At 41.0% G+C, this 12,105-nt stretch overlaps 1 protein-coding gene across 1 annotated transcript; it reads right to left on the bottom strand.

The window, feature by feature from the left end:
* Positions 1 to 368: 368 nt before the first annotated feature.
* Positions 369 to 7,919, bottom strand: LOC128759293 (glycylpeptide N-tetradecanoyltransferase 1-like). Its single transcript, XM_053866163.1, has 12 exons — positions 7,870 to 7,919; positions 7,687 to 7,792; positions 7,422 to 7,566; positions 6,302 to 6,420; positions 6,101 to 6,192; positions 2,813 to 2,929; positions 2,518 to 2,688; positions 2,231 to 2,339; positions 1,940 to 2,110; positions 1,707 to 1,874; positions 841 to 978; positions 369 to 521 (listed from the first exon to the last, which is right to left on the bottom strand). The coding sequence occupies exons 1-12, from the start codon at positions 7,896 to 7,898 to the stop codon at positions 498 to 500; spliced, it is 1,389 nt and encodes a 462-aa protein (XP_053722138.1). The 5' UTR covers positions 7,899 to 7,919; the 3' UTR covers positions 369 to 497.
* Positions 7,920 to 12,105: the final 4,186 nt, after the last annotated feature.

The raw sequence follows: 12,105 nt of genomic DNA, 5'->3' as shown, positions 1-12,105 counted from the left end.
TAATCTCAGGCAATGTAAGCACATTGTTGAATAAATTTAATGTAATCGAAATCAGCCAGCCAATGATAATGAGCAAAGTCAGTAGTATGTTTGTGTTTTTAGGAGAGTTTTGAGTCGTGTGTGCTAAGCTTGTGGGCACCATTCACGTTCAAGTGATCTGTTCCCACAACTTAACTTGGATGACTCATGATCATAAACGTAATCTTTGTCTTCCTTTCTACACATCTCTTTTTAGATAAACAATTTCTTCAATAGACAAATTCAAACGTGCATATCTGTTAGTAATGTTTTGTGTAAATATAACTTGTTATCTGCCGGTAAAAATAATGGAAATTATTTAAATGTGCACTTTATTCCCATTAGAAAAGAAAGCAATGATCAACAGACACCTACATTGAAGTACATATTTTAATGCATTCGAGTGTTTGTGAAAAATCTACACTAGTCCAAGCAGTCCTTGCAGATCATGTGTTTCACGTCACAGCCGTCCTCGTGGGCTAACTGGGCAACATCAAGCCAACCTGTAAAACACACACACAGCAGTTGAGGCGACACATTACCAGCGTGTGTGGTGATACATAAAAGTGTTGGATCGGCTTCACTCCGCCCTGAATTTCAACAACATTCTGTTTGCAATCTGCTGCTCGTTTCACAGTGATAATGGCGTTATTCCCACCAGCTGGATTGTAATGGAATACAAAACAACATCATCAATCAGTATTAACTAAAGTGAGGGCTCGAGCATTGCTACAGACACCTGGACTGTCCCTAGTTTCACGAGTACCATGCAACTTTTACAATGTATTTGTTGCTCTCTAAATGAACATGGAACTCTGTTACCTTGTCTGGACTGATTTTCGGGCACATCCAGTTGTAGAGGTAGTAGTGAAGGCTGTTGCCAACAATGGTAAACTTCAGTTTGTCAAGGAAATTCTTGTTGTCCATGGCATCGCTGGCACAAAAGACATCAAAACCTTTCTGTGGAAAAAAAAAAAAGATTCAAGATTCAAGTTCAAACTGAGACCACCCGACTTGAGACACAGTCAAGAAGACCAAGTGAATACAGAAGCATGTTAATAATAATTTCTGACTGAAACTTAGTGGTTTTTATTTCCAAAATATGAAGAATCAAGAACTGAAATTCTACAACACAAAGGAGTGAAAATATTTTGTTTGGTATTACGAAAATGGCTATTTGAAAAGCACAGTGACACTGTTATCTGATACTGTTTCTGTTTTTTTTATTTTCACGAAGGCAGCATTATCTTGTTTGAAAGACACATACTGTGGAGGGTGGTGTCAATTCAGATGTCACTATGAACAGAAATGGCATGTAATATTTTATGTTTTCTCTTCATAAACCATTCAGATATTAGTTTCGTCATCAGTCAAAAATATCACAACAATTCCATGAGTCATTTTCATTTTGTTTCATTTTAGTTCATATTTATGAAGGTTAATCCAGTGCCTTGCAGGACAGCTGAAGGACATGCATTTATCCACAATCTTACGTGAAACATGATTATCGTATAGACCTCATGTCATGGTTCAGTAGGGGGCGCTCTCGGTTTAAAAATCAAAGACAGTTATCAAAAACAAATATTACGCAGCAGTAAGTGTCAGCTCTGAAAATGAGGACACTGCTTCATGAAGCTTCAGTTTCTAATATTTGCAGGCCCCATCTCTTACAGTGGTCTACTACTCACAGACTTTGCCAGCACCAGGGTGTCTTCCATCAGGTCCACTGAGTTTGATCTACTGCAAGCGATGTAGAAAAGATGTGCTGCTTTGACATCTGTATGTGCGGGGTGATTCAGAACTTTGGAGGAGATGCTGTAAAAGCTCACAACATCTGTCAGCGTGCTGTCATCCGCCTGTATCGGAAATACAAGCGTTTATTTTGCTTGACACAATCGAGGCGTTTGTTTGAAGGTCTGACCTCAACCACGTAGGTGTGCATCACATTGTCCCTTGGCAGCAGCCAGTGCTCCACTTCATGTGGAGACCAGATGGGGCTCAAATCAAACTTGCGTAGGTGCGACTGCAGCAGGGAACGTACGGCTGGAACGTCTTTTTTCAACATTGGACGCAGGCCAGGGTTTTTTGTGGACTGGCGGAGAGGAAAGAAAGGAGTAAAGAATGAAAGCTCAGCAACCTCTTGAACCCTGGTGAGGAAGCTTTTGAAGCATGCTATTGAAGAGCTCGCCTCAAGGTGGCAGCACACACTCACCTCTGGAAGTCTGTTTATTTTGAGGGCTCTCTGCAGGGTCATGTCTCTCCTCATACCTGGATAATTGAGGTCCATCAATTTGCGAAGGTTCAATGGTCGCTGCCAGTAGCTGCAATTAAATAAAATGGAGAACAGCTGTTTTTTCCAGATGTAAAGTGGTCACTGAAGCTTTGATTGCGCAAAGATGCATCAACGCTGTTAAGCCAAATGGATGGAGCTTCTCCGTGTGCCTCCTGCGCCTGCCCACTAATTCCAGGCACAAATCATTTCTGAACACCAGACTATACCTGCAGGTGCTTATTGGCGTGGGATGCACCGTGCCGGCTGTGTAGACGGCCTGGGCGAGACTCTGCAAGGCGACTCGTCTGGTGAGCTCTCGAATCAAAACTGGAGTCATCCGCTTGAGGCGCAGCCTCTTATGAACACACAGGAGTTTGACCTGAGCCATCTTCTTCTCCCTGCAACACATTTCAGGCTCACAGACATTTGGAAGGACACCGCAGCGGCACCGCGGCTCGGAATGCTAATGTTGTAAATCTGATTTCATATGAAAATCTTTACATATATTTATGAGCCACTCACGTGTCATATATACGGACATCAGCAGGAACAGCAGCAATGAAGCCCACCAACTTTTTATTGCTCGCCACTCTCACGCCGCAGTGCCACTGGGCCAGCCAATTTGGAGGTTGCAAAGCCCTGAAGAACGAGGGAATGGCATTGCCTGAAATTGACTGAATAAATACAAGTGCAGTTTAAACATGCTCTGCATAATAACAAGAGAGCATGAAAATGGGCCAATATTCTGAGATGCAAAACGCACTGCAGAGAGAACTGTTAAAGCTCATTGAGGATGCAGTGTAGTCCACGTGACCATGTTGTGAGCATCTCACATGGGCGTCTGTAGCTACAAATAAATGTTTGTAGTTGCACCTGAAGACACATTTAAATCCAACGACTGAATATGAACGAGGTTTATGCAACCAACTACACTGCGATCTTCATCGATCATCTATCTAACATCACAGCAGACTCAATTCTACAAATGGGCAGTGATAAAACCGTATGCAACCAGGTCTACATATGAAGGTGGTCAAGATCGGATGCCCAAAAGCAAATGTTTTCATTAAAACTCTGGAGCAGAACCATCCTACTGCTGTTGTCTATCACACAACAGACATTTGACAGATGGTGCTGATGATACTCAGGCAATCTCTCTGCAGCATCTCTGCATTTATTCAACAGATAACTGAACCTTGAGTCCAAGAGACACTGCGGGTAAAGTCATGACCAGATGCTTCTCAGATATTATTGTGGGCACTCGAGTCGCAAATGTATGCCTACAAAAGTTGCAATCCAAAAAAAACAACCTCAAATAGAAACTATAAAAGGACCATTAATTTCATTAATGAAATTAAACTTCATTCTCCAAATCGGTGGAGAGAACACAGAATCCTAAACCGTCAGGGAGTATGGGGATCTAGAAAGTGTCTATATCTTGCCAACTGAATCCCAAAATTGAATCGTGTTCCTTGTCCCATATCATGTTTCCTGGAAATTTCTTCCAAATCTATCCACATAACGTTTAAAGTTTATGAACTTGCCGAGGTTAAGCTGAATTGCAGTGACAAGATAAAGCTAGACTCGACAATTCATTCCTGCAAGGGCTCCAGATTGGTGATTTTAAGGCAGTGATATATGATAGAATACATGCTATTACTGTGGAGCGCTGTTACCAGGTTGGAGGGCTAAGGGCGCAGTGGGAATTTAGGGGGTAAATGAAGACCAGGAATTATTTTCGGGGCAAGTGTGTATTCCACATATGTAATTGTATCCAAGAATACAACCAAATGTAAAAAAAAGCATGCGTATGCAAATGCATATGTGCATTAAATATACGGGTACAAATCTCATGGAGCAATTGAGGAAATCAGCAGCAGCCTAACCTGAAATGGAATAAAATATTCACAAACAATGAATTGTAAAATGCGTGGAAAAAACTTTTAAAGGTGGAATGCCAATTGTAAAGATTTAATTAGGAGTTCTCCTCAACATAATTCAGCAAAAGCAGATCCTGCAACAATCGAGGATCATGACCTGTACATTGATCCTCATCCTGACAGTGGATGCTGGACAAGAGTTCATGATTAAACACGCTCCCGGCAGGAGACTGTATTAATGTTCGAGCTGACTGGCTTGTGACTCCAGATGTATTTTGTTTGGGGGGGTCCCTTGTGAGTTTGATGCCTCCGGCATTTACTTCAACTGTTGGCTCTCATATGAGTGAAAATATGTCTCCAAAGCAAGGTAAAATCAAAACCAAAATAGCACACTTGGGATTCCTGCTTTCAGTATCGGATGTGTCAGTCAAATAACTGAAAGACTCGAGACTAGAGAATAGAAGATGACTCATTTCTTCTTCGGACTCTGACACTGTTGGTCTGTCTTCTTTGGGACTTTTTCCTCATGGCTTGGACTGATGTCACTCACAGGAGTTTGTTATCTACTTCCCTTAAAGTCTGCAGTGCAAGATGACAACTTCTCCTCATGCTGGAGAAAAAGTCTTTTCATCTGACAAGCAAATAAACTTTCCCAGACGCAGCAACTTCAGTCTGTCAGTGGAGAATCCTGTTTCTTCTTGAAGATTGATAAATAATACTATAATTTAAAATAAATATAAATAATACTAATTTTTAACTGACCGTCAGAAACAAAAACAATCTGCCAAACACTATGGCCTGTTCAAGCATATACATTTATAAAAAAAAAAAAATACAATAAAGTACAACATGGTACTCTTGTATACACATGGTTCTACTACAATATCATGAAGTACCGTGCATAGAAAAGCATTCTTCTTTAAATTTCCACTTAATTTCACTCACTTAATACACAATAGTAAAATATTCAGATCCTGCGAACAGTCACTATAAATTACCACACCGTTGATAAACCCTGTTAGAGAGATCTGAAGCACACCAGCCGCTTAGCCAAACCCTGGGGCACGGAACCTGAGCGTTCTCAAAATGTTAATCGTAATTATTAAGCAAATGTTATTATGATTTGATGTAGCCGCTCCCTCAAGACAGCGATAAGTAGATTCCAGAGGGGAAAGAAGAAAGCAGCACGGAGATTAAGTTGTAACAGATACAGAGTGTTGAGGGGCCAGACGTGTTAAATAGTCTTTCATGGCGGCTATTTTTGCATTTGCTTCGAGATTAATGTGTTTGTTTCACCACATGACTAAAACTCAAGAGAGAATGTCTGCAAAATAAGACTCCACTCGCTCACAAATTATGACAGCATCATACAATGCTGAGTCCTAATGCTTGACACCAGGGGAATAGCCACAATGCCTGCGCAAGTAAGTTCCCGATTCAGCCTCCAGACAAGTTGTGCATTGTATGTCCTTCTTAAGGACAATGGTTCAGTCCTGATCTGATGCGCTGTTAGCTTTTTCTTTCCACCTGCCTCGGAGGATGTCAGTCCATTTACTGTAACAGGTGAGCAGTAGGAGCCCACAGGCCCATATGAATGGCTGAAAAAGTACTAGGAAAACGGCCATTTGATGGATCAAAATCGTCTGCATCGGCTATTCTTTTTATCAGCTGCGCTGTACGTGTAAAAGTGCAGCTTTAAAAATATGAATTCGTCAATTAATATGGTAAGGAACACTGAAAAACACCAACTTATAACAAACTCTAAGTTTGAAATAATTTGCTTGAAATGCATCAAGCTTTGTGGTGTGAAAACACAACTCCCATGAGTCGCGGATATTGAACCAGACGGTAATCACTCAAGATGCAGAAGAAACCCAGCGAGTGACTTTTGTCAGTGGCAAATCAGAAGTGACGTTTGCTTCAGGCTTACCACTGCAGATACTCCAGAGAGAAATCAAATCTGATGCTGTTGTCATCCTCCTCCATGTAGTTGTCATTTAATAGTGTTCGCAGCTCCTGCAACTGGAAAGGATCAGAGTGGATTACAGATTCCACCTCACATGAGCGTCACATGAGCCTTGAGAAATACATTCTTGTTCATCCATCACGGAGAGCACACACAGAAACTCACCAATGTGGTGTCGCTCAGGTCCAGCGTGTCCCAGGAAAAACCTTTTGGTAGTGAAAAAGGCTCCTCACGGATGCTGGCTACCTTCTCTATTATGTGGCCGTGGGTGGTTATCGAGTCATCTGAGATCAACAAATAGTAAATTTATAGGAATGTAACCACAATTTAAATGGATTAAACATGACAAAAAGACAAAGGAGATCAGCGAGAAAGGGCTTTATATTGTTGAAGTCACTGACAGACATCCTTACTGGGAACTAGTGATGGACTGATGAGGCTTCATGAAACAGTGTCCTTATTTTCAGAGCCCACTAGATGGCACTCCTCGCTCTAAACTCTTTGTATTTGTACAGCCATTTCAATGAAACTTCACCTTCTTTTTTAAACTACCACCTACTGGGCTCTAAAAATAAAGACACTGTTTCATGAAGCCCCACTGGCCCATCACAACTGGGAACTAATACAAAGTCAGATCCAAGTTAGAAGTTATTGCTGCAGTCAATCAGTCATATGCATTTCGACCAAGCAGTGGTCGAGCCATGAGGCAAAACATTTTCACTGATGATTCTATTCTTCCCCCAGTCAAGGAAAATATGCTTTATACGAAAAGATACTGCTTGGAAATAGCAACTCTGTGTTGACGGCGGGACACATTCTGTCGGAGATCAAAATTAGTATGTGTATCGGCAACACACCCTCACTTCCATGGTGTAACTTTGGGAACATTGGAAAGTGAACTTTTTCATCCTATTCTGACGCGGACAGCAGCCTTCAGCGTTCAATGTTGATGCATTGCATTTTGAAGCACAAAAACAAAATGCAGGGTGGGGTTAGATAAGCACGGGATAACAGCTCTTTTGTTTTGTAAAGGAAGTGTCAATTGCTATTTAAAGCCTCTCAAACGGTGGTGTGCTTCAGTCATGGTGACTGTGGAGCCACATATGAGGTTTTTAATAACAGCTGACATCCAATCTATTTTTGTAAAGAGAGCTTCTGAGCTTCTCCCCCATTCTCCATTGAAACAAAATAAATGTAGGGCAATAAAATTGTATATGCTTTGGTAGCACACTTGCCGTGCTCACAGCTTTTATGTGCGAGAATATAAAATGTGTGTGTGTTTTACCCAGTTTCACGACAGGCTGTGTGTCCCAAAAGAGGTAGGTGTGTTTCTTAGCTTGCTGCAGGGTCTTGGGCAAACCAGGGGCCAAGGAGAAGAGATGGAGGGCTTTTTGGATCTCTTGCTGCTTTTCTTCTGGCAAAGAGTTCAACTAAATGAGACCGGGAAAGAACTGATTAATCATCAACCTGGAAACAGGTTTGGGACTCTGTGCCATCCAGAAAAGCAAGCCACACTTTTTTCAACTGTCGTAAACTTTGCACACACTAACCATTTCAAAAGGGTCTCTCCGGCCAGCTGGTCTCCAGGAGTCCACGTTCTTCTTCTTCTTTGTTGTCTTCTCACCGTCGCCATCTCCAGCCATCTGTTTCTGCTCACTGCAAATTCATTTCAGCAACATGGTGTTACATAGTTCTTTATAGTCCATTAAAACACAATATGCTCACGCACTCACAGAGGCTGTGTATCAGTCAGCGTAGTCATGTGTCCAAAAGTGTCTGTGGGTTAACTGAGGTGGCTTTTTTGGAGATTTGCTTTTACATTCCCTTATCTTTTCGAGCAGCAGAGGGAGGGGTGACCCATCCCAACTCCCACCCAAGCAACAGATAACTCAGCAGTGTTCGCCTTCAGCCGTCTTCACAAAGCATATTTAATTGACTGTAGTTTTTAAAAGCTGTTTTGCTTGTCGACAGTTAAGAGGACTTTTTAAGAAGCTAGATTCATTTCATCAGTTAACATGAAAAATGTACATCGGTCGTGCATATTAAAGTTGTTTCTCAAATGACTAGCATTTGTGTCAGGTCTGCTCACTTCATATGTGCTCAACTGTGACACTGCATTTTCACATTTATTTCAAGTGTTTATTTATTGTTATGTCCACCGAAAAAGGCTACTCAATTCAGATGAAAAAACAAACAAACATTGGTTGCACTTAATTGAGTTACGTTAACCAAAAAACAAACAAACTCATTTATTTCTGTCAAATGTATTCAATTCTGTCGATGATATGTCAAGATACAGAACAGGCCCGCATTAAAGCAACACGACTCAATGCATTATTACTCTAAGATAGTCAACATGCTTTTTCATTCTTAGTCTATACAATTCTTATGTGAAGTATTGCTGTATTTTGTGGCATTATCTTCATTTGTTTAAGTAGCTCAGAAGTTATAAAGCTTCTGCATACCTTGTGTATCTTTCCTTCCCGTAAAATGCAAATATTTCTCTCTAATAGGAATGTACTGGATGTGTGCAATGTAGTCACTGCTGTAGCCACTTATTATTATTATTATTATTATTATTATTATTATTATTAGTAGTAGCAGTAGTAGTAGTAGTAGTAGTAGTAGTGGTGGTGGTGGTAGTAGCAGTATCATTCTTGAAACCATCATCAGTGAATCAGCAAATATTTTTTTAAATCAAATCCTTCATTTTCTTTTACTGGCCCTTTGTTCCTGGCATCACCACATCTTTTTGGGGGAGTGTGGCGTTAGTCCTCCCATTTCTGTGTTTTTTAATTGTGCAAAGTCAGAACAAATGAGCTTTTTTTGTGGTTTGTGAATAAATATTGACAAAAGCAACCACCTCAATAAGGCGATGAAGCAGTAAGCCTCTTGCCTGGAGGCAGACGTACGTCCAAGGCCATTGCCAAAGCAGAAATAAAACCTCCTCAAATTGCTGGACTTACTCTCTCAGTCTGTCTCTTCAATCATCAGCCTCCCATGTTTCACCAAATTGAACTCTGTAGGTTAACTGCAAACAGTCACAAACAGTGTGTCTTTTCTTGTTCTCCATCTGTCCACTTGTTTAAAAATATTAAATCTGACACATTCCGATAGATGCAGTTTTCAGTCTTGGTAGTGATGGACCAGTGAGGCTTCATGAAACAGTGTCCTTATTTTTAGAGACCAGTAGGTGGCGCTGTTGGTTTAAAAAGAAGGTGAAGTTTTCTTGAAATGGCTTTCAGAAACCACAAAAGTAATACTACATCAGATTTATTTTATTTTTGAAAATGTCTGTCATACAATGAGAGCAGTAGTTAGTAGTAGATAGATAGATTTTTATAAATTTTGTTTTGATGCAAGCACGAGCGGAGATTTGGCAGCATGGAGATACAGAAACTCTGAGATTTCTGGGCAAGATTTATTACAAATACGTACAGTACAAACAAACACACATGGTAAGGAGACCCAGGGGCATCACTGACATCACGGAATCAAGGGAGGAAGGCTGAAACACAGAACAGATCACATGAAGAAAAGCATCAAGCAAATTCAAAACACTCAGGGGTCAAGACAATTACGACGCGCACGACAGTTAAATGCACAATACACACAATGGTCAAACACAAAGTCGTGGTAGTTAAGATAAACATGAAAACCAACGCCACACTTTGTTCAGAATGTAACATGAACAAAGTGAGAAACAGAGATCAAATAAACAAGCTGGTGGAGGTAAGTAGACATGCATTGCTCAGAGAGAGCAAAGATGAGGGAAGTGAAAACATGCTGCAGCCAACTCCAGCACACACACACAAAAAAAGATCAGTAACAGAAATAATCAGAGCAGAAAAATCCCCAAAACTGAATGGCCAATTTACCAGCGTGGGAACGAGGACGATCTGGCACAGCAAATTGGAACCTTGTAGTTCAAGTAGAGCAGCAGGTGTTTTCATGAACTCATTGGTGTCATGAGTCAGAGGACCTGCGGGTGGAAACTGAGGAGCAATCTGAGGCTGGAGTGAGGACACGATGCAGCGCGCCAGATGAAGTGGAGTAGAAGAATGATCTCTGCTGACAAAGAAAGAACTGCCTTTTTATCCATTTAGTCACAGAAAGGAGAATTGTGCTCTACACAGAGATAGCTTCAAGTGCATGCAGTCTATCATTTTTTGTTTTATTGGCGAATACGCTGAACGCAATTGTTGTAACCACTTTTATCATGAGAATACTTCACACAGCACCACAGTTGAGCAACCATGTGGCATCATCAGCTTCCTTCTGACGCTGAAAGGGAAACCAGAACCAGAAACTGTTTCAGTCCAGGATGCTTCTCGGATCTTCCAACAGCCAATTGTTTGTGTGTTCACTTTTAGCTTGGATTCTCGATGAGCGCCTCCAGTCACACACCACTGAAGTGAATATTACCTTGACTTTTTGAAACAGAGGGAGTCAAATGCATGTTTTTCAGATAAGTCTACTGCTCAATGGTGTTGGGAGTAGTAAGGGAAAAATAATAAGACTTTTGAAGAATCGATCCATGAGGAAATGAAATTACTCGAGGGAAACTCATTCTTATTATAATTTGTTTCAGAGGAAAGTTATCTACTGTTGAAACTGATTGACCAGCATGTAAATTGTTCGACTTCATCAACTGATCTTGGATAAATATTCATAGCAGGGAAACAATTGGAGTCTGTGTATTTGTGTAATCCAAAATTCATCGTGTCACTTCTATTCTTCCCGCAGCCAAACTAATTGTGTACTTTAAATGAACCTCCCCATGCTGGCTTGGCCTTGTGCCACCGCGGCCTGTGGAAAAAGACAAATGCCGAGCAACCAGCCACGAATTACTCACAAGACTGAGTACGCGATGCTGCTTCTAATGTGACTGGATGGCATTCAAACTCAGACATTAGCAACATTTTTACAAGTTATTTTCCAGGCCAGCTTGCAGTCGTTTAATTTTCTACTTCTGCTTCACGGCGCAAAAATGGGGCGAATAATAATGGTGAAATAATTCAGTAAGCAATTTCCGAACGCTTGTCAGTTCTGAACAGCTGGAAAATCAAATACTGTAGACAGAGATGAATGACACAAAACAAACATTTACAACAACTATTACATGTCTGTTGCACAAACCTGTTTATACGTATACAATATATTATGAATATTAATAATAGTGAGCAGTAATAATGGACTCCAAACCGCAGCTCCTTTGACAGTCATTATGAACTAGAAAGAAAAATCTGGTTTGCACTTCCTGTCTCCTTTCAAGCTTCCTTTTTTTAAAAAAGTGAAGGCCAGCACTCATTTCTGTTGTATCAGTGATATTCCTTTTCATTAGCCATTTTGAAACTTTTCATCATTGGTTCCAACCAACCGGTTGTAAATGAGATTGGACCTAAGTGGAATGCCATATATAGGGGTTATAGGTTATAGGTACTACTGCAGTGGTAGATGGCTGTGTGAGAGTGAGATGCTGGGATACTGTGCTGCCGTAACTGTCGAACCCGATGCCGGGCTGCTATGTGCTGCGGTGCCAGACATTGAGTCGTAAGTCATAAGTCGAGTAGGTCATAAGTCGGATGTTACTTGTACACTGAGGGACTTGAATGAGGAACTTGTACTTGAACTTGAACTGTATGCAGGACTGGACCACAGATCATGGGTGACTCACTAAGAGTGAGTGTGTAATCCAGACATAGAGGAAGGTGCTGCATCTCGACGTATATCTCCTGAACAGGAAGTAGCCAGGGAAGTAGACGGTGGCTGTTTTCCTTTAAGTGCCATTGTGGCAAAATTGTGTCATGAAATGTCGCTGTATATAAACAAGCCCAGCTGCAAATATGAAGCCAAGCAGATGGCACCTGTAACTTCAACCTGAGCAACATTTGAGGTGCGTGTTTCTGACAAAGTTTTGGAGTAAATAGTGACTGAAAACATGCCTTGGTTAAGTTTGAATTTAAGGA

This window comes from Synchiropus splendidus, chromosome 5 (assembly GCF_027744825.2).
Source record: "Synchiropus splendidus isolate RoL2022-P1 chromosome 5, RoL_Sspl_1.0, whole genome shotgun sequence".
In the NCBI taxonomy this organism is placed as follows: Eukaryota; Metazoa; Chordata; class Actinopteri; order Syngnathiformes; family Callionymidae; genus Synchiropus; species Synchiropus splendidus.
This window is presented reverse-complemented; position numbering and strand designations above follow the sequence as displayed.

What these genes read in the sequence shown, in the direction of transcription:
- LOC128759293 (XM_053866163.1), bottom strand. Translation starts at nt 7,898, where the DNA reads ATGACTACGCTGACTGATACACAGCCTCT. An exon ending in CTGACTGATACACAGCCTCT is followed by an intron (nt 7,793 to 7,869) that starts GTGAGTGCGTGA and finishes ATGAATTTGCAG; the next exon opens with TGAGCAGAAACAGATGGCTG. An exon ending in ACCTGAGCGACACCACATTG is followed by an intron (nt 6,193 to 6,301) that starts GTGAGTTTCTGT and finishes GATCCTTTCCAG; the next exon opens with TTGCAGGAGCTGCGAACACT.